General features: G+C 46.0%; 1 protein-coding gene across 1 annotated transcript in view; it reads left to right on the forward strand.

Annotated features, from left to right (window-relative positions):
- The first annotated feature begins 489 nt into the window (after nt 1-489).
- The window catches only part of LOC145348171 (uncharacterized), a 45689-nt gene continuing 22987 nt past the window's right edge, over nt 490-23191 (forward strand). Inside the window, exons 1-6 of the mRNA XM_080196364.1 lie at nt 490-730; nt 11192-11506; nt 14387-14656; nt 19346-19456; nt 20553-20654; nt 21729-21848. Coding sequence (XP_080052490.1) covers nt 646-730; nt 11192-11506; nt 14387-14656; nt 19346-19456; nt 20553-20654; nt 21729-21848 — 1003 coding nt within the window. The 5' untranslated portion in view covers nt 490-645. The remainder of the gene's footprint in view (nt 731-11191; nt 11507-14386; nt 14657-19345; nt 19457-20552; nt 20655-21728; nt 21849-23191) is intronic.

The following is a 23191-nucleotide window of genomic DNA, read 5'->3' on the forward strand; positions in this document are numbered from 1 at the left end:
TGAAATTCTTTATTCAGGAGGCTAACCTGCTCAGGGGCTATTTCTGAATCCCCTCCCAGGTAAGGACGGTATACAGGGATGCTATGCAAGAGTTTTCTTCAAGTGTTGACAGTGATCGAGGGGCGTGGCTTGTATGTTGCATCAGCTCCGAGCAGGACTGGGCCCAAAGACAATTCCCTGGCAATGGCGCAGCTAGAGGGGTAGCATTCTTCAGGCAGCAAGGAAGGCACGCAATCTCGCGAGAAAATATACATGTATTTAATTTTTCTTGGTGTTTGTTTTGAGAAAAGAGGCTTTTTAAATTACTGAGGAAAGGATGGTTGGTTTGTGTGCAATGGAACGACGCCAGAACATGGTGACGTCAGCGGGGGGGTGGGGCCAGGGCAGGCGATTAGCAGAATATCACTGAGGGGATTGGTCGCTTTCTATGTTACATGCCTTTGTTACGTGATTGTTCTCGCTACCTTTAGAACCTGTCTACACTCTGACTGAAGTGTATCTCCGCTTCGCCAGGAAGATTTAAAGAGAAATTGGTTCGAGTCTTACTCTGCACAATGTTATTGGAGCTAAGGATTTATAAAGCCCGACGTTCCAGTGAACTGCGTTTATAGTTTGAGCGGATTAGTTTGTCTAGGTGAAATAACGATGGGCACTCTCGCTTCTGTGCTTCTTGCCTTTCTCCTGTTGCAGGAGCTGGGTCTCCTCAATGTCTGGTCTCTGGGTGAAGCAGGTAAGATACTGAATGGAGATGAAGTTTAAGTTTCTGTTTATTTATTAGTGTCACGTGTAGGCTTATATTAACACTGCAATGAAATTACTGAGAAAATCCACCCCCCTCCCCAGACGCCACACTGAGGGAAAATTTAGCATGACCGGTGCACCTAACCAGCCTGTCTTTCGGACTGTGTGAGAAAACCGGAGTGCTCCGGAGGAATTAAAAACAAAACACTGCTGTGGATCCAGAGGCACATTGTTTAAAGTTTATTTATTAGTATCACAAGTAGGCTTACATTAACACTGCAATGACGTCACTGTGAAAATCCCCTACACTCTGGCACCTGTTTGGTACACTGAGGGAGAATTTAGCATAGCCAATGCACCCTAACCAGCGTGTCATTCAGGCAGTGGGAGGAAACCAGAGAAAATCCACACAGACACAGGGAGTACATACAAACTCCACACAGACAGAGAACATGCAAACTCTGCATAGACAGTGACCCAAGCTTTGACAAAAGTTGGGGGGGGGGGTGTGGAAATGTGAGGTGGCTGCAGGGTCACATCCTCTCTGCAAAATGAGAACAGTTTTGCTGTGATGTCCCATTTACAAATGTCCTTTAGAGAAAGAGACAGCAGGTGAAGCCTTCCATTGTTTGCTGGAGCTGAGAGAGAGAGAGCTAAGATTTTACCTGTTAAAAACCTGTTTAAAATAAGTTTAAAGCACTTTACTCTTTGTAGAACTGTTTAAAGCATTTATTTATTGTATTTACTGCTTTAAGAATTCTGAGGGTGTGGTGAAAAGGCATTTGTGGACCAGCCTGCTTTCAATCAGCACCAGGTTTAAAAGGAGGCCTGGTGTAGACAGCGGGCAGCGTCTGAGCGGGCAGCGGAGTGAGTGGGCAGCAGAGTGAGTTAATAGGGCTTAATATCAAAAAGGGCTGGAAGGAAAAAAGGCCAGGTGAGTTTGTTTGAAAAAAAAACAAGGAAAAAAATTTTTTTCAAAACTACTACAGCAAGAAACAAGGAAAAAAATTTTTTCCCCATTAACAAATTACAGTGAATAATGGAGGGGCATGTGATGTGTGGTTTCTGTATGATGTGGGAACTGGCGGACCCCAGGGTCCTTCCCAGTGACCATGTCTGCAGTAAGTGCAGGTTGCTGGAGGAGCTCCAGCTCAAGATGGATGAGCTGGCCTCTGAGCTACAGACACTGAGGCTCATCAGGGGGAGAGAGGGTGCCCCTAGACTGGCTAAATCTAAGGGTCAGGGACAAAAGGGGGCTGCTGGGAGGAGGAGGAAGGGGGGTGAGGAGCGGAGGCCTCAGCCTCTTAATCTGCATAACAGGTTTGAGGTTCTTGCTTCCAGTCTGGAAGAGGACGAGGCAGGTGAGGTTGGTGAGCAAACTGCACACGGTACAGTGATGCAGCAGGACATAGGCAAAGAGAAGGGGAAAAGGAACGTAGTAGTGATTGGAGATAGTGGGGTGAAGAGTATTGACACTGTCCTTTGTCACAATGACAAAGTGCACAGAAGGGTGTGTTGTCTGCCTGGTGCTCGGGTACAGGATGTCGCAGCTGGGCTGCAGAGGAACCTGGAGTGGGAGGGTGAGAACCCGGTCGTTGTAGTACATGTGGGTGCCGGCGACGTAGGCAAAGTGCGGACTGAGGATCTGGGGAGGGAGTATGAGAAGCTGGGAATGGAATTAAAAAGTAGAACCGACAAGGTGGTCGTCTCTGGGCTACTGCCTGAACTGAGTGCAGACGGGCGTAGGGTTGACAGGATAAAGGAAGTGAATGGGTGGCTCAGGGATTGGTGTGGGAGGAATGGGTTCGAATTTATGGGGCATTGGCACCAGTATTGGGGTAGGTGGGACTTGTTCGGGCGGGATGGGGTTGGTCTGAATCGTGCTGGGACCAGAGTGTTGGCGAATCGAGTAAAGAGGACTGTAGACAGGGCTTTAAACTAATTAGTGGGGGGGAGGGTGCGAGGGTAGGTGACGCTACGAGGTCTAAAGTTAAGGATAGGGTACAGGTAAGGGAAGAGGCCGAGGGTGTCCCAATTGGTGGCGTTACGGCAAATAGGGTCCAGGTGAAGGCTGGGATGAAGGCGCTTTATCTGAATGCACGAAGCATTCGGAATAAAGTGGATGAGCTGGTGGCGCAGATCGACACAAATGGATACGATCTGGTGGCCATTACAGAGACGTGGCTGCAAGGTGACAGGGACTGGGAGATGAATGTACAGGGCTATCAAGTGTTTAGGAAGGATAGGCAGGAGGAAAGAGGGGGTGGCGTAGCTCTGCTGATTAAGGATAGTATCAAGGTGGTAGCAAGGGATGATATCGGAGCCAAAGAGCAGAACGTGGAATCGTTGTGGGTGGAGATTAGGAACAGCAAAGGGAGGAAGACGCTGGTGGGTGTCGTCTATAGGCCCCCGAATAATGATCTGGAGGTGGGGCGGGCTGTTAACACGCAAATAAGTGCGGCGTGCAGGAATGGGACGGCAGTAGTTATGGGAGATTTCAATCTGCATATTGATTGGTCGACCCATGTTGGACGAGGTGGGCTCGAGGAGGAGTTCTTGGAATGCTGCCGGGATAATTTCCTTGAACAGTGTGTGTTGGAGCCGACGAGGGAGCGAGCTATCTTGGATCTGGTGCTATGTAATGAGGCGGGTAGAATTAGGGACCTTGCGGTGAAGGATCCTCTTGGAGAGAGTGATCATTGTATGGTGGAGTTTCTGGTGCAGATGGAGGAGGAGAAAGTGGGTTCCCGGACACGCGTCCTTTGTTTGAATAGAGGGGAGTATGGTAGGATGAGAGAAGAATTGGCGAATGTGGACTGGGGGAGTGCGTTGGAAGGTAGGTCTGCTGAGGAGCAGTGGAGGATCTTTAAGGAGATCTTGCTTGGTGCTCAGCGGAAATTTATTCCGATGGTTAAAAAGGACAGTAGGAAGAGAGGTAATAAGCTGTGGATAACGAAGGAGGTGAAGGAAAGTGTTAAATTAAAAGCGGAGGAATTTAGAGTAGCTAAGAGCAGTGGGCGAGAAGAGGATTGGGAAAGGTTTAAATGTCAACAAAGATTGACAAAGAAGTTGATAAAGGAGGGTAGGAGAAGCTATGAGGCTGGGCTAGCACTTTATAAAAACTCTTGCTATCGTTTTTTATATTAATATATAAAAAGGAAGAGGCTGGCTAGGGTGAACGTTGGTCCTTTAGAGGATGAGAAAGGGGAGCTAGTGGTAGGGGATGGGGATATGGCTAAGGTCTTGAATAACTTTTTTGTTTCTGTCTTCACGGAGGAGGACGTGAATAATTTGCCGGGTGTTAGAGATGGAAAGGTGGTAGGAATGGAGGGTCTTAATGACATCACTGTTACTAGAGAGGTGGTGCTCGACAGACTGGAGGGGCTGATTGTGGACAAGTCCCCAGGACCGGATGGAATGCATCCGAGGGTTCTGAAAGAAATGGCGGAGGTTATAGTGGATGCCTTGGTGGTTATTTTCCAGACGTCGCTGGATTCCGGGGAAGTGCCGGAAGATTGGAAAACGGCTAATGTTACGCCGTTGTTTAAGAAGGGTGCCAGGCAAAAGGCGGGGAATTATAGGCCGGTTAGTTTAACGTCTGTGGTAGGTAAAATGTTAGAATCCGTCATTAAGCAGGAAATTGCGAGGCATCTTGAAGGGAATTGCTTGATAGGGCGGACGCAACACGGTTTCATTAAAGGGAAGTCGTGTCTGACAAATTTACTGGAGTTCTATGAGGATGTGTCTAGGGCAGTGGATAGAGGAGAGCCGGTGGATGTGGTCTTTCTGGATTTTCAGAAGGCGTTTGACAAGGTACCTCACAAGAGGTTATTGCAGAAGGTCAGGGGACATGGAGTTGGGGGTAGGGTGTTAGCGTGGATAGAGGATTGGTTGTCAAATAGGAGGCAGAGAGTGGGGGTCAATGGGTGCTATTCGGATTGGCGGTTGGTGACTAGTGGGGTGCCCCAGGGGTCGGTGCTGGGGCCTCAGCTATTTACCATTTATATAGATGATCTGGAGGAGGGAACCGAGTGCAGGGTGTCGAAATTTGCTGATGACACCAAGATTGGGGGAAAGGCAAATTGTGCGGAGGGTGTGGAGAGTCTGCAGAAGGATCTAGATAGGCTGGGCGAATGGGCCAGGAAATGGCAAATGGAATTTAATGTTGGCAAGTGTGAGGTGGTCCACTTTGGTAGGAAGAATGGTAGGAAGGACTATTACTTACGTGGCGAAAAACTGCAGCAGGCGACGGTGCAGAGGGACCTCGGGGTCCTTGTGCATGAGTCGCAAAAACCCAGCTTGCAGGTGCAGCAGGTGGTCAGGAAGGCGAATGGGATGCTGGCCTTCATAGCGAGGGGGATTGAATATAAAAGTAGGGAGGTCTTGCTGCAGCTGTATAGGGCATTGGTGAGGCCGCAGCTGGAGTACTGTGTGCAGTTTTGGGCGCCGCACCTGCGCAAGGATATTGAGGAGGTTTACTAGGCTGATACCGGAGTTGAGGGGATTGAGCTATGAGGAGAGGCTGAATAAACTAGGCTTGTACTCGTTAGAGTTTAGAAGAATGAGGGGAGATCTCATTGAGACGTATAAGATGATGAATGGGATGGATAGGATAGAGGTGGAGAGACTCTTCCCGCTCAAAAAAGACAGTAGGACTAGGGGGCACAGCCTCAAGATAAAGGGGAGGCGGTTTAGAATGGAGTTGAGGAGGAACTTCTTCACTCAAAGGGTGGTGAATCTCTGGAATTCTCTGCCCGTTGAAGTGGTGGAGGCTGCCTCGCTAAATATTTTTAAGAAGCGGGTTGATGGGTTCTTGATAAGAGAGGGGATTAAGGGTTATGGGGAGAGGGCGGGAAAGTGGAACTGAGCCACAACAGATCAGCCATGATCTTATTGAATGGCGGGGCAGGCTCGAAGGGCTAGATGGCCTACTCCTGCTCCTATTTCTTATGTTCTTATTTCTTACCTGGCCTGTTCTACAGTGGGACTGCATGGTTGCACAGAGTTTACCATTGCTGCTTCACAGTGCCAGGGACCTGGATGCAATTCCCAGCTTGGGTCTCTGTCTGTGTGGAGTTTGTATGTACTCCCTGTGTCTGTGTGGATTTTCTCTGGGTGCTCTGTTTTCCTCCCACTGCCTGAATGACACGCTGGTTAGGGTGCATTGGCCATGCTAAATTCTCCCTCAGTGTACCAAACAGGTGCCAGAGCATAGCGACTAGGGGATTTTCACAGTAACGTCATTGCAGTGTTAATGTAAGCCTACTTGTGATACTAATAAATAAACTTTAAACAATGTGCCTCTGGATCCACAGCAGTGTTTTTTTTAAATTAATTCGTGGGATACGGGCAAAGTGGCAGTGAACTGCCTTCTTGAATCACTGCAGTCCATGTACTGTGGGTTGACCCACAATGCCGATAAGGAGGGGAATTCCAGGATTTTGACCAAGCGACTGCGAAGAAATGGCAACATATTTTCAAGTCAGGATGTGGTTGACTCTTAACCCCGCTCCATTTGGTTCATTGGGGGGTGGGCAATAAGTGCTGGCACATTCCTGTGAATGAACTAAAAGATTTGCTATGGAACAGCATCTGGGGCAAATTTCATAGGATCCCAACAGTGCAGAAGGAGGCCATTCAGCCCATCAGGTCTGAACCAACTTTCTGACAGCATCTTCCCCAGGCCTTATCCTCTTAATCCTATGTGTTTACCCTACTAATGCCTGTAACTAGATACCTTGGTGCACTTGTGCAATTTACCCTGGTTACACATTTTAGGACACTAAGGGGCAATTTAGCATGGCCAATCCACCAAACCTGCACAGTGTGGGAGGAAACCCATGCAGACACGGGGAGAATGTTCAAACTCCGCAAAGACAGTGACCCAAAGCCAGAATTGAGCCTGGGTCACTGGCGCTGCAAGGCAGCAGTACTAACCACTGTGCCACCATACCGCCCATCATAGTTTGTATTCGCATGAATGCGAAGAACACCCAGCTCTGTCTCCTCCTCCTCCAGTGTTGCTAACTTTTAAGTGTTATTCTATTAGTTGCATATTTAATGCAGACTGAGTTAGAACGGGTAATATGAAAAGGCATGGGCTGGATCAGGTTGTTGAGATTCAGGGCCTAACAACCACAAATTCAACTGGGTCAATGCCCTGGTAAGCAGAGATGGGTCTTGTAACCTGACAATCTTGCTGTACATCGATTTCCATGGCCACCTAAGGACTGCCTCCAGATTTGCAAGTTCATCTCCGCCCCATTTCCACTTCATAAGAACGTAAGAAATAGGAGCAGGAGTAGGCCATCTAGCCCTTCAAGCCTACCCTGCCATTCAGTAAGATCATGGCTGATCTGAAGTGGATCAGTTCCACTTTCCTGCTTTGTCCCCATAACCCTTAATTCCCTTGTCTGTCAAAAACCTATCTACCCGTGACTTAAATATATTTAGCAAGGTAGCCTCCACCACTTCAACGGGCAGAGAATTCCGGAGATTCACCACCCTTTGAGTGAAGAAGTTCCTCGTCAACTCTGGTCGAAACTGCACCACCACCACCACCACCACCACCACCACCCCCCCCCCCCCCCCCCCCCCCCCCCCCAATCTTGAGGCTGTGCCCTCTAGTCCTGCTATCCTTCTGAAGCAGGAAAAATCTCTCTACCTCTACCCTATCCATCCCATTCATTATCTTTATACGTCTCTATAAGATCCTCCCTCATCCTTCTAAACTCCAACGAGTACAGATCCAGTCTGTTTAGTCTCTCTTCATAGTCCAACCCCCTCATCTCCAGTATCAGCCTAATGAACCTCCTCTGCACTCCCTCCAAGGCCAAAATATCTTTGCGCAAGTGCGGCGACCAAAACTGCACACAGTACTCCAGCTGCGGCCTCACCAGTGCCCTGTACAGTTGCAGCAAGACCTCCCTGCTTTTATATTCTATCCCCCTCGCTATAAAGGCCAACGTTCCATTCGCCTTCTTGATCATCTGCTGCACCTGCAGACTGGGCTTTTGCGACTCGTGCACAAGGACCCCCAGGTCCCTCTGCACCGTAACATGCTGCAGCTTTTCACCCTTTAAATAGTAACCCCTCCTACTATTATTTCTGCCAAAGTGGATTACCTCACACTTGCTAACATTATACTCATCTGCTAGGTCCTCGCCCACTCGCTCAGCCTATCCAGATCCCTCTGCAGATTTTCCACACCCTCTATGCAATTTGCTTTACCACTCATCTTCGCGTCAACAGCAAATTTCGTCACCCTACACTCAGCCCCCTCCTCCAGATCATCTATATAAATGGCAAATAGCCGAGGCCCCAACACCGATCCCTGTGGCACTCCACTAGTCACCAACCGCCAATCAGAATAGCACCCATTGATACCAACTCTCTGCCTCCTATTAGACAGCCAATCCTCTATCCACGCTAACACCTTCCCCCCCAACTCCGTGCACCCTAATCTTCTGTAATCTCTGAATAAACTAGACTTGTACTCGTTAGAGTTTAGAAGAATGAGGGGAGAGCTCATTGAGACATATAAGATGATGAATGGGATGGATAGGATAGAGGCAGAGAGGCTCTTCCTGCTCAGAAAGGACAGTAGGACTAGAGGGCACAGCCTCAAGATTGGCGGGGGTCAGTTTAGAACGGAGTTGAGGAGGAACTTCTTCACTCAAAGGGTGGTGAATCTCTGGAATTCTCTGCCCGTTGAAGTGGTGGAGGCTGCCTCGCTAAATATATTTAAGTCACGGGTAGATAGGTTTTTGATAGGCAAGGGGATTAAGGGTTATGGGGAGAGGGTGGGAAAGTGGAACTGAGCCACGACAGATCAGCCATGATCTGATTGAATGGCGGGGCAGGCTTGAAGGGCTAGATGGCCTACTCCTGCTCCTATTTCTTATGTTCTTATGTTCTCCTTGACATACAAAGAGGGCAGCACTTTCCTCCAGGATGTAAGGATTTGTGGAATGGTGTATTTTACTTCTACCCTCTGCTTGCCCTCCTCTCAATAACTACTTGAGGTTTCGGAATCATAGAATCTCTACAGAAGGAGGCCATTCATCCCACCAACAACAATCCCACCCTGGTCCTATCCTTGGGACCCCATGAATTTATCCTTGCTAATCTGCTTACTACAGGGCAATTTTAGCATAGCCAATCCACCTAACCCTGTGCACCTTTGGAGTGTGGGGGGGAAACCAGAGCACCCGGAGGAAGCCTACACAGACATGGGGAAAACGTGCAAACACCCTACAGACAGTGACCCGAGGCTGGAATTGAACCCAGAACCCTGTGAGGCAGCAATGCTAACCACGGTGCCATAGGGTTTTATGATGTTCAAAACTTACTAAGTGCATTTTGTGATCACTAGCAAACAAAATTTAACACAGACCACAAAAGTAGACATTAAAACACATGTGAAACAATGTTTGCCAAATGAGAAATTTATGGGGGAATTCCAGGGCTTGGGAGTGGCTGTAACATGAGAAGCTCAAGTTACAGACACTAGAGGATTTTTTATACACTCATAGAATTTGGCATTATTGGCTAGGTCAATGTTTATTATCCATTCGGAAACCAACTTCTTGAACTGCCGCAGTCCACAGTTTAGGAACACCAACGGTGCTGTTGGAAAGGAGGTTCCAGGATTTGGAACCAGCAATAGTGAAGGAATGGCAACACAATTCCAAGTCACGATGGTGTGTGGCTTGCAGGTGGTGGACACCCTATGTGTCTGCTGCCCTTGTAGGCAGTAGAGGTCGTGGGTTTGGAACTTGCTATCGAAATGTCCTTGGCTTGTTGGTGTGGAGCATCTTCTAGTTGGTACACAAGGCTGCCACCAATTGCTTATACAAAGTAAAAGATGCATCCTAAAGCCAAATGCTGGAATCTGAAACAAAAATACTGAAAATGCTGGAAAATCTCAGCAGGTCTGACAGCATCTGTAGAGAGAAAATAGAACCAGTGTTTTGAGTCTGGATGACCCTTTGTCAGAGCTGAAAACAAGGAAAGTCGGACAAGATTTATACTATGATGGAGGGGGTGTAGGGGGAGGTGGGGGTGGGTTTTTTCATTTGTTTGAGGGACATGGGTGTCACCGGCTGGCCAGCATTTATTGTCCATCCCTAGTTGCTCTTGGAGGGCACTTGAGAATCAGCCACGTTGCTGTGGCTCTGGAGTCATATGTAGGCCAGACCAGGTAAGGACAGCAGATTTCCTTCCCTAAAGGACATTGGTGAACCAGATGGGTTTTTCCAATAAATGACAATAGTTTCATAGTCATCATTAGACTTTGAATTCCAAATATATTTTATTGAATTCAAATTCTGCTGTGGTGGGATTTGAACCTGGGTCTTCAAAACATTTGTTGAGTTTCTCGATCAATAGTCTCGTGATGATATCACGAGGTCATCGCCTCCCCGGTGCTGACATTGATAGGAATAGCATAGACCAAAAAAGAACGAAAGGAATTTGAATGGTGATGTTAAAGGCTGGGGATGGTGCTAATTGTGTCCATTAAGAAATCGGAATATGTGAATTGCAGAACAAAGGGGTGCAGAGTGTCAAAGGACAACCTGAGGCATGTGGCCTCTGGGGTGTTGGGGAGGGGGGGAGTGGGGGGAGGCTGCGGAGAGTGGTGTGTTGGAAAACAAGATAGGAAGTAGGACTTTAGAAGTGGAAAAATAAGAACATAAAGTTATAAAATCGATGAATAAGGTGAAAGGAAGAAATGAAGTAAAACAAATGGAAATGGGGTGATGGAGGATATAGAGTCAGAGGTTTACAGCATGGAAACAGGCCCCTCAGCCAAATATATCCTCTTGGACTGAACAGATTTGTCAGGATTTTACCATCTCGCCCACCCGAGGCTCAAAAGACCCCACATGAGGCCAATAGAGGTGGCACTGTGGTTAGCAAGTTCGATTCCTAGCTTGGGTCACTGCTTGTGTGGCGTCTGCATGGTGGGGTGCTCCGGTTTCCTCCTACAATCCACAGATGTGTGGGTTAGGTTGATTGGTCATGCTAAATTGCCCACTAATATCAGGGGGATTAGCTAGAGTTAATGAATGGGGTTATGGGAATAGGGCCTGGTGGGATTGTGCTCGTTATAGACTTGATGGGCCAAATGGCCTCCTTCTGTACTGTAGGGATTCTATGGGGAATGCTGTTCTGTGACCATCACCCACCCCCGATTCCAGCCAGTCTCCTTCCTTCAGACGAGGCATGTGGGATCTCTGTCCCTTTGCAGCCTCTTTTCTTACCCTCCCCACTGCCATGCTGCGTGTTCACTGAGAGGGAGGGAGAGAGAAATGTGCCATTCCTCTGCCCTGTTCCCTGAAGTGAGGGGTATTGTCCATCTTATTTGTTGCAGCTTTTCGTCTAAGTGACATTTTAATGTTGTACTGCTCCAGTTTAAAAAATTGAATTTGTTTTTGATCTGAATCAGCTCGAAGGAAAGAAGTATTTGGAGTCATTGGTTCATCAGTTTTATTGGATCCTGAATATGAATCCAACCTCAGCAACATTGATGTCTTTTGGACCTTCAATGACAGCAAGGAAAGCCTGGTAAATATTCTGGATTATGCACCAGCTGACAAAGATCACCAAATAGAGGAACCAATTGAACACTTCAGATCACGTCTGCAATTCAGTACATCCAACGGCTCTCTGAAATTAAACAACTTAAAACCTACTGACCGAGGGACTTACACCATCACTGTAGGCACAGGTTGGCAATGGAGTGCAGATTTGGAACTCATTGGTAAGTGCTTTCGATACCTCATCACATTTTGGTTCCTGAACTTGAGTAGAACTTTTCTACTTGAGATTGGCTTATTTGCATTCCCATTCTGTATTCATTCAGCCTCTTGCACCAGCACTGGAATTCAACAGAGACCATTCCTTCCAGGATAAACCTAGTCTACTCCTTCACTATACCCAACATCTCTCCCGTCGCTCATGGTACCTTCTCATGCAATCCCAGAAGATGTAACACCTGTCCCTTTACCTCTTCTATGCTTATCTTCCAAGGTCCAAAATATTCATTCCAGGTTAAGCAGTGTTTCACTTGCATTGCTTTCAATTTGGTGTATTGCATTTGCTGCTTCCAATGTGCTTTCCTCTATATTGGAGAGACCAAGCATAGATTGGCTGATCGCTTTGCTGAGCACCTTTGGTCTGTGCATAATCAGGACCCTGATCTTCCGGTTACTTGCCATTTTAACACACGATCCTACTCCCATGCCCACATATGTCCTTGGCTTGCTGCAATGTTCCAGTGAAACTGGAGGGACAGCATCTCATCTTCTGGCTAGGCACTTTATAGCCTTCCAGTCTCAACATCAAATTCAACAATTTTTCAGCTCTACCCCTCCTCGACCCCTTTGTTTTCATTTTATTTTATTTAATTTTTTACTGTTCCCTACCTTTTATTTCTTTATGGACTTTCTTCATTTTTCTACTCCCTCCATTCTTTCCTTCCCGTCTACTTTATCTCCTTGCCATCCGCCCCCCCCCTCCACTTTTCTACCTCTGTCCCATTCCCTGCGCCCCCCCCCACATCATCTTCTGTCATAGCTGACAGTTTCTCTGTTTGGCCATTCACACACTTTATTTTCTCTGTGGAGAGAGCTATGAACAGTCTTTTCCCCTGGTTTCCATGGCTATGACTCACCTTTCATTTCCTCCCCCTGCAGTATAAATATCTCCTGCTTTCTACACCTTTTTAGCTTTGACAAAAAATCATCTGGACTCGAAAGTGGCAGTTCTTTTCTCTCCTTACAGATGCTGCCAGACCTGCTGAGATTTTCCAGCATTTTGTCTTTTGATTCCAGAATTCTACCACCCTGCCTACCATGGAATTGGAGCAGGCGAGTGGCAGTCAATGGAAATGTCCAATGACCTTGGGTGGGAATATCTGGTCTCACTCAAGCGAGGCTGTGAAATCCCACCCCTGTTCTATTGTTCTATTAAATCATGATTGAGCTGTACACCACCTTTAACAGTTTAAAGTTTATTTTATTAGTGGGTGGCACAGTGGTTAGCATTGCTGCCTCACAGGGCCATGGACCCGGGTTCAATTCCCGGCTTGGTTCACTGTATGTGCAGTACATTCTCCCTGTGTCTGTGTGGGTTTCCTCCGGATGCTCAGGTATCCTCCCACAGTCCAAAAGATATGCTGGTTAAGTGTGTTGGCCATGCTGGATTCTCCCTCAGTGCAGCCAAACAGGCACCGGAGTGTGGCGATTAGGGGATTTTCACAGCAGCTTCTTTGCAGTGCTATGTAAACGTACTTGTGACACTAATAAATAAACATTTCTTTAAACAAATAGGTTTATATTAACACTGCAATTAAGTTACTGTGCTAATCTCCCAGATGCCACACTTTGGCACCTGTTCGGATGCACTGAGGGAGGATTTAACACGGCCAATGCACCCTTACCAGCACGTCTTTCAGACTGTGGGAAGAAACCATAGCAGCCGGAGGAAACCCACGCAGACACGGGGAGAACGTGCAAACTGCATAGGTAGTGACCCAAGCCAGGAATTGAACCCAGGTCCCTGGCACTGTGAGGTAGCAGTGCTAACCACTGTTACAACCAGTCTTTGTTCTTCACCCCTTACATGCATTACCAACAGAAAAACCTGTTCAACTCAGAATTATGCAAATTTCAATTGACAACAGTAGAATTCTGCTACTCTTTGTGCTTGGATAAAATATTTCACTTATTTCAGTGTGCAGTAGTTTAGTTCAAGCTTATATCGTTATGTCCTCGTGTTCAAGAATGTCCCACCAAACTAACAACACACAAACTAGATATTCGCAACAACATCTATCATTCTCCACTTGACAATTTACAATACTTCCAATATTGTGTTGTCTTTTAATGTTGTCCCAGCATATTCCAAATCTAGGTAATTAATATATTTCAAGAAAAGAAGTGAACCCTGGAACTCCCACAATATCACTATCTATCCTGAAATACTTTGTATCACTACTCCCTGCTTCCTGTGACTTGGGAAACTTTGTGTCCACACAACTATTGATCCTTTTATTCTGTGGCTTTAATTTTGCTGATAACTTTGTTGTTTGTGGCATTTAATTTCATAATTTTGCCTAATTTAATCATGATTCTTTTCTAAATTGTAAACTTCTGTTGCCTCTCTTTGAAATTCAACAGCTGGACATCCAAATCCTCACTTATCTCCTGATGCAAGTTTCCACCTGGGTTGTATTCACATGCAGAACAAACTTGATTCCCCAGCCATTTATATTAGAGACATGCACACACACACTTTACAAAATACCACAGTAGACCTTAAGAACTATTAAAAAGTAACATCATCTTCGCTCAGACACTCGCTGGAATATCATCACATGATGTGACCCCTTTCATTTACCCAAACCATAATACTCTCATGGACCTGAAGCTTAAAAATCCCATCACCTTAAGATTGTCATGTGGAATGTGAAGGGCGTTGGGTGAGAATTTCACCAGCAGTTAGGTTGAAGTAAAGGTGAAACTGGGTGAACTTGAAGATGGAAAGTCAACCCAGAAGTTCACCTCGGTGTTGATTTGCCCTATAAAAGACAGAGTTCTTTAGTGTACGTTTTAATCTGTTCATTCATTATTTCTCATAGAACCACTGTCAAGGCCTTTAATCTCCAGTAATTCTACCTGCGTGGGTACTGCCATTCAATTGATCTGTCAAGTGTCTTCAGGGGCAGTAAGTTCCATTCTGTGGTGGAAAGATGGCAAAGTGATAACGAATGGCCGACATTATCAGTTAGCGGAAAACAACAGCACATTGATTATTCTAAAAGCCATAAAATCAGATGGCGGGAACTATACTTGCACCGTTGAAAACCCTGTGAGCAAGAATAAGAGTTCGTATTCATTTATTGTTTATGGTGAGTCAAGCCTCTCAGTTGTTAATCAGAAAACATGTAATAAAATGGTACTGCACTGTAAAGATTCTAAGAGGCCATTTGGCCCATCTAGTTTGCATCGACCCTCTGAAAGAGCACTCTTGGCCCACTAACGTGTCCCATTCCTGTAGCTCCATGTATTGATCATGTCCAATCTGCTTAACGTTCATATCTTTGGACACTAAAGGGCAATTTAGCACGGCCAATTCATCTAACCTACACATCGTTGGGCATTAAAGAGCAATTTAGCATGGCCAATCCACCTAACCTACATATCTTTGTACACTAAGGGGCAATTTAGCATGGCCAACCCACCGAACCTGCATATCCTTGAATGCCTCAACACGTGACACCTGCAGCTATCTTCAGACGTCCTTGAGGTGTGCGTGTATCCATGCTGCTGAAGGTTGGTGGTGTGTACGACAGTGCTCCCTTGAAAGTTTACCAGCTCCTCTGAGGACCCCTCAGCTTCCTCCTTCACCTGTGCCATGCTTAAAGGACTTATGGGAGATGGAAGACATGAATTTGAACTGTCAGGGGAAAAGGAGTCAAAGGGCAGAATTTTTCCACCCTACCTGCCATGGGAATTGTAGTAGGTGGGGAAGGTAGTGGTGGGGGGGGGGGTCTTTGTTGACCTCGGGCAGGACTTTCTGGTTTTAAATGAGCACGACTGTGTGTGTGTGTGTGTGTGTGTGTGTGTGCATGTTTAGTATGCCATGGTAACAACTGCTATCATCAGGCACTCCCATCTCCACAGCGCCACAAGCTGTGTTGATCTGTGGTGTACTGTGCTGCTGCACACTGGTGACATTGAACCATGAGATTTGGAATCTGACAATGACACCCCTTTAATCAGTTCATTATGTCCCATAGAAGCACTATCAAGGCCTTTAATCTTCAGTAATTCTACCTATGTGGATACCACCATCGAATTGACCTGTCGAGTGTTGTCAGGGACAGCAAGTTCCACTCAGTGGTGGAAAGGTGATAACGTGATGACAAATGGCCAATGCTATCAGATAGTGCACCTTTGGTGCATGAGACCATTGAACCTCTTGAACCCAGATTTGAGGGACCCCACACTCTTGCTCGCTGCTTCCGCCACTTTGGCTCCTTCTTCAGAGAAGCTGTCCTTTAAGAACTGAGTGCAGACTTCCCACATCTCACTTCCGTGCCTCTTTTGCTTTGATTTATTATTGTCACATGTATTAGCACACAGTAAAAAGTATTGTTTCTTGCGCATTGTACCAATAAAGTATACTGTACATAGAGAAGGCAAGGAGAGAGTGCAGAATGCAGTGTTAGTCATAGCTAGGGTGTGGAGAAAGATGAACTTAAGATGAGGTAGGTCCATTCAAAACTCTGGCTGCAGGGAAGAAGCTATTGTTGAGTCAGTTGGCACGTGTCCTCAGAATTCGTATAATTTTCCCGACAGAAGACAGTGGAAGAGAGAATGTCTGGGGTACGTGGGATCCTTGATTATGCTGGCTGCTTTTACGAGGCAGTGGAAAGTGTAGACAGTGTCAATGAATGGAAGGCTGGTTTGCGTGATGGAGTGGGCTACTTTCACAACCTTTGTAGTTTTTGTGGTCTTGGTCAAAGCAGGAGCCAGACCAAGCTGTGATACAACCAGAAAGAATGCTTTCTATGGTGCATCTGTAAAAGTTGGTGAGAGTTGTAGCTGACATGCCAAATTTCCTTAGTCTTCTGAGAAAGTAGAGGTATTGGTGTGATTTCTTAGCTATAGTGTCAACATGGAGGGCCCAGGACAAGTTGTTGGTGATCTCGATAACTCAACTTGAAACTCTCAATTCTGCCCTCACGTTTGTGATATCCCATCTTCGCAGGGGTGGTGAGTTGGGTGCATAAAGTAAGTGAACATGCCTGGTGTGAAGTGTCCTTTTGTCAATAAACAAGACTTTGACAATCTTGTCAATCTTGCGAATGGAATCTAAGTACTTATTGCTAAAGGACTAGAATATAAAAGTAGTGAAGTTTTGCTGCTATCGTACAAAGCATTAGTGAGACCGTGCTTAAAATATTCTGTAATGATCTGGTCCCCTTACCTGAGGAGGAAGTTCTGACGATGTTCACTAGATTGTTTCCAGAGATTTTTCATTCATGAGTCACAGAAAACTGGCACACAGGTGCAGCAGAAGTAAAGAAAGTAAATGGAATGGTGGCATTTGTAGCTAAAGGAATAGAATATAAAGGCAAGGAAGTATTGTTGAAACTATACAAAACATTAGTGAGGGCGCATCTGGAGTATTGTGCATAGTTTTCGTCCCTGTATTTGAGGAAAGATGTAATGGCATTGGAGGCAGTTCAGAGGAAGTTCACTAGATTGATTCCAGAGATGAGGGATTTGTCGTATGAAGAGAGATTGAACAGTTTAGGCCTATACTCTCTGGAATGTAGAAGAACGAGGGGAGATCAAAATGAAGTATTCAAGATGGTAAAAGACATGGATAAAGTAGATGTGGCGCAGATGCTTCCTCTTGAGCGGCACTCTAGGATGAAAGGCCGTAGTCATAGGATAAGGGGTAGCAAATTTCAAGCAAAGTTGAGGAGAAACCACTTCTCCCAAAGAAGAAAATTTGCTACCCCAAAGTGTGGTGGATGCTGGAACAGTGAGTAAATTTAAGGAGGAATTAGATTTTTAATTGGTAATGGGTTGAAAGATTATGGGGAGAAGGCAGGAAATGGGGATTAAGAGCATATCAACCAAGATGGAATGGTGGAGCTGACTCGATGGGCCAGGTGGCCTAATTCTGCTCCTATACTTTATGAACTTATGAGGGGTTTGACTTGCAGAGAGAGGTTGAGAACTTTAGCCCTCTACTTTTCAAGGAGGAAATTGCTAGGCATCTTGAAGGGAATTGCTTGATAGAGCAGACGCAACACGGTTTCATTAAAGGGAAGTCGTGTCTGACAAATTTACTGGAGTTCTATGAGGATGTGTCTAGGGCAATGGATAGAGGAGAGCCGGTGGATGTGGTCTTTCTGGATTTTCAGAAGGCGTTTGACAAGGTACCTCACAAGAGGTTATTGCAGAAGGTCAGGGGACATGGAGTTGGGGGTAGGGTGTTAGCGTGGATAGAGGATTGGTTGTCAAATAGGAGGCAGAGAGTGGGGGTCAATGGGTGCTATTCGGATTGGCAGTTGGTGACTAGTGGAGTGCCCCAGGGGTCGGTGCTGGGGCCTCAGCTATTTACCATTTATATAGATGATCTGGAGGAGGGAACCGAGTGTAGGGTGTCGAAATTTGCTGATGACACCAAGATTGGGGGAAAGGCAAATTGTGCGGAGGGTGTGGAGAGTCTGCAGAAGGATCTAGATAGGCTGGGAGAATGGGCCAGGAAATGGCAAATGGAATTTAATGTTGGCAAGTGTGAGGTGGTCCACTTTGGTAGGAAGAATGGTAGGAAGGACTATTACTTATGTGGCGAAAAACTGCAGCAGGCGACGGTGCAGAGGGACCTCGGGGTCCTTGTGCATGAGTCGCAAAAACCCAGCTTGCAGGTGCAGCAGGTGGTCAGGAAGGCGAATGGGATGCTGGCCTTCATAGCGAGGGGGATTGAATATAAAAGTAGGGAGGTGTTGCTGCAGCTGTATAGAGCATTGGTGAGGCCGCAGCTGGAGTACTGTGTGCAGTTTTGGGCGCCGCACCTGCGCAAAGATATTTTGGCCTTGGAGGGAGTGCAGAGGAGGTTTACTAGGCTGACACCGGAGTTGAGGGGGTTGAGCTATGAGGAGAGGCTGAATAAACTAGGCTTGTACTCGTTAGAGTTTAGAAGAATGAGGGGAGATCTCATTGAGATGTATACGATGATGAATGGGATGGATAGGATAGAGGTGGAGAGACTCTTCCCGCTCAAAAAAGACAGTAGGACTAGGGGGCACAGCCTCAAGGTAAAGGGGGGGGGCAGTTTAGAACGGAGTTGAGGAGGAACTTCTTCACTCAAAGGGTGGTGAATCTCTGGAATTCTCTGCCCGTTGATGTGGTGGAGGCTGCCTCGCTAAATATTTTTAAGAAGCGGGTTGATGGGTTTTTGATAAGAGAGGGGATTAAGGGTTATGGGGAGAGGGCGGGAAAGTGGAACTGAGCCACGACAGATCAGCCATGATCTTATTGAATGGCGGGGCAGGCTCGAAGGGCTAGATGGCCTACTCCTGCTCCTATTTCTTATGTTCTTATGTACTCCTGGAATTTAGAGTGAGAGGAGAACTAATTGAGCTGGACAAGATGATCAGTAGATTGATAAGTCGACGTGGAGAGCATGTTTCCTCTTGTGGGCAACCAACCATAGTTTTTGGATAAGGGGGTGACACATTTGAAACAGAGAAAAGGAACAATTACTTCCCTCAAAGAATTGAGTCTGGGGAATTCTCTACTCCAGAATGTAATGGTTGCCAGACGCTGGGTAAATTTAAGGAAGAGGTGGACAGATTTTTAATTAGTAAAATGTTTGAAAGGTGAACGAGCAGGTAAGTGGAATTGAGGCTGAGATGAGATCAGCCATGATCATATTAAATGGAAGAGGCTCAAGGAGCAGAATTGCCCACTCCTGCTCCTGTTCCTCATGTTCTTAGATTTTGAGATGGATGAGGAAACTGTCTATAATCTGGTTCAAAAATAACATAAACCTTGAAATGAATTCTGTATTTCAGGACTTCCACATCAGCATTATTGCACACTGGCATTCTCTACTGCTGCATTGATCATTGTGATTGCTCTTTTCTTCATCATTGGAATAAATTCACGCTTGCAAAAAGTGAAAGGTAGGACAAAGTTGATACTTACACGGTTTCTGTTCGGTTAATTGGAAACATCGCAAAATATGGGCAGAAGGAGGCTATTTGGCCCTTCCAGCCTGCTCTGCCATTCGTTATGATCATGGCTGATCATCCAACACAATAGCTTGATCCCATCTTTGCCCTTATCCCTTGATCCCCTTTTCCCAAGAGCTATTTCTAACTGCTTTGTGAAAACAATGTTTTGGCCTCAAATATTTCCTGTGGTAGTGAAAGGCTAACCACTCTCTGGGTGAAGACATTTTTCCTCGTCTCTGTCCTAAAAGGTTTGTCCTGTACTCTTCGATGCTTCCATTTAAAGTTAAAGTAAAGCTCAGAAGTTTATTTATTAGTCACAAGTAAGGCTTGCATTAACACTGCAAGGAAGTTACTGTGAAATTTCCCTTGTTGCCTCACTCCAGCACCTGTTTGGTTCAATGCACCCAACTAACCAGCTTTAAGACTGTGGGAGGAAACTGGAGTACCCGCAGGAAACCAGCATAGACGTGGGGAGAACGTGCAGACTACACACAGACAGTGACCCAAGCCGGGAATCAAACCCAGATCCCTGGTGCTATGAGGGAACAGTGCTAACCACTGTATCACCATGCTGCTTATATACCACCGTGCCGTCTATCAAAGTTTTGAAAGTTTATTTATTAGTCACAAGTAGGCTTACATTCACACTGTAATGAAGTTACTGTGAAAAATCACCTAGTTGCCACACTTCGGCGCCTGTTCGGGTACACTGAGGGAGAATTTAGCATGGCCAATGCACCTAACTAGTGCATCATTGGATTGTGGGAGGAAACTGAAGTAACTGGAGGAAACCCACGCAGACACGGGGAGAACATGCAAACTCCACACTGACAGTGACCCAAGCTGGGAATTGAACCCAGGTCTCTGACGCTGTGAGGCAGCAGTGCTAACCACTGTGCCGCCTATCAATTTTATCTATTTAATAAGAGATTCTATGAAACATTTAGATGTGACTTTTTAATTTCTGCTCCTTTTTACATGGATTAATTAATTTGAACGTATTATTTGCTCAATTAATTTTGATGTGAATTTGTTTATGATCCAGGTCCTCAGCTACCTGAAAATATTCTCAGCATCTTACAGCTGCTCTCAATTCTTCCATCTGTGCTTCTGACGTGTGCCATCGTCTGTTGGATACAAGTCGAAGGTACTGTATTGCACCCATTTCTTTTCAACTAGTTAGTATCCTACAATATTGTACACTCTGACATATTGCTGAAAAGAGACACACATTGTCAAAGCTTTTCATTTTGCACCCATCAGGACAAACACAAAAATAGCAAATTTCAAACAATCGCAACAGTTTGATCTACAGGAGAAAAGGGTGCTGATAGGCTAGTGAGCCAACTAATTGGCCAAAGTTCATTTATTAGTGTCACAAGTAGGTTTACGTTGACCCTGCAATGACATTACTGTGAAAATCCCCTAGTTGCCACACTCAGGCACCTGTTCGGGTACACTGAGGGAGAATTTAGCATGGTCAATGCACCTAACCAGTGCATCTTTCAGACTGAGAGTGGAAACCAGAGGACCTGGCAGAAACTCATGCAGCCACAGGGAGAATATGCAAACTTCGCTCAGACAGTGATCCAAACCTGGGTCCCTGGCAATATGAGGCAGCAGCGCCATATATTATCATTAGCTGAGTTATCCCTTAGGGGATGTTAGCTGTGTGTGGTCTGAAATCGGGAATGTAGGGATGGTGTGCAGTTACAGACATTTCCCTACATCATCTGTACACCTGGTCAAAGTACGCAACATTACCCTTCGATTCCTCCATTAATTTGTGCGACAGGGGCATCACTGGCTGGCCAGCATTTATTGCCCATCCCTAGTTGCCTGCTGGCAGTTGAGAATCAACCACATCACTGTGGCACTGGAGTCATATGTAGGCCAGACCAAGTAAGGATGGCAGATTTCCTTCCCTGTTGGGCATTAGTGAATGAGTTGGGTTTTTCCAGCCACGGTTTTGTGGTCATCAGTAGATTCTCAATTCCAGGTATTTTTTTTTATTGAATTCAAATTCCACCATCAGCCATGGTGGGATTCGAATCCGGGTCCCCAGAACATTAGTGAAGTTTCTGGATTAATAATCTAGCGATAATACCAGTAGGCTATCGGCTACTTTCGTGCTACATATTCTTTAGGAATGGTGGTGAGATAATGCCTTTTCTCCTCTAATTGAGGGATATTTCGAATTTTTTTTTCGTTCTTTCAACAGGAGCTGATGAAATCGCATGGTTCATGTTGGTACTTTTTGCTCTGTTGTCATTAAAATGTGCAATATTGAACGTCACAAAATATTGTCCCAAAAAATTCAAAAGGATCTTGGCAACCGAAAGTAAGTTCAGACATGATGTTATATATTCATATCACACTATCAGAATGACCAGGGTTAATTGTGGGAGATAGGAGCAGTGAGGGGCAGAGAAGAAGGAGTTAAGAGGATGGCCAGTTAACTTGTTCAACGGAACACTTCAAATATAAACCTGTTGTATTTCTGGTTTCCTCATGGGTAGAGGGAAATACAGGATTGGCAGGGAAAAGTGTGGATTGGCAGCACCCAACAGTTGTACTATGGAGCTAAGTGAGAGATATTAGCAATCTACCAAATTCCAGCCCGATCTTTCCAAGTAACTTGTGCCGAACGTGGCTTGTGGCTTGTGCCAGGATGTCAGGTCAGGCTCGACAAAGCACGTGGATTTGACACTCCTGCTTTGAATAATTGGACGGGATTTTATAGCCACGCTTGTCCTGAAACAGGTGGCACAGTGGTTAGCACTGCTGCCTATTGGGCCAGGGACCCGGCTTCGATCGCCGGCTCGGGTCTGTGCGAAGTTTGCACATTCTCCCCATGTCTGTATGGGTTTCCTCCGGGTCCTCCCGGTTTCCTCCTGCACTCCAAAGATGTGCAGGTTAGGTGGATTGGCCATGCAAAATTGCCCCTTAGTGTCAGGAGGACTTGCTAGGGTAAATGCATGGGGTTATGGGGATGGGATCTGGGTGGGATTGTGGTAGGTGCAGATTCAATGGGCCGAATGGCGGCCTCCTGCGCAGTGGGATTCTATGGAAATTGTAAAATTCCGCCCGAGGTCAATGGACGTTTCCATTGTCTGCCCCTCGTCCACTCCAATTCTGTGATGGGCGGGGCAGCAAAATTCTGGTGACTAGGTCAGCTACTGTTTCTCTGTCTGGAGGATGAGTCTTACCTGTCCTCGCTATTGTGATGACCCTCTCCAAAGCCCAAGGTTGGAAGCGAGGCCTCCAGAAGAGGCTGTTATAACAGTTGGAGCTTTTGTGTTGATAGAGGGCAGCACAGTGGTTAATGCTAATGGAGTTATGGGAATAGGCCCTGGGTGGGATTGTTATTGGTGCAGGCTGGATGGCCCTCCTGTACTGTAGGCATTCTCCGATTCTGTCTCTGAATGATGAGGCCAGGATCAGCAGCAATATGATGGGCAGAAAGATAGGCTTCTGAATGACAGGGGAATGATTAATTCTGCAGTGATAGGAGACAGACTGAGTGGACAAAATTGTATTCCCATAGCTCCTTTTGCCAGTTCACAGCCAATGGAAGTACTTTTTGAATGTATAGTCTCCGTTATGAAACAGGAAATGAAGCCGCTAAATTAAGCAGGAAAATCCCACAAAAGGCAGATTAATGAACAAGTTATTGTATTTGAT

Source organism: Carcharhinus amblyrhynchos, chromosome 9, assembly GCF_965287045.1.
Source record: "Carcharhinus amblyrhynchos chromosome 9, sCarAmb.v2.hapA, whole genome shotgun sequence".
Lineage (NCBI taxonomy): Eukaryota > Metazoa > Chordata > Chondrichthyes > Carcharhiniformes > Carcharhinidae > Carcharhinus > Carcharhinus amblyrhynchos.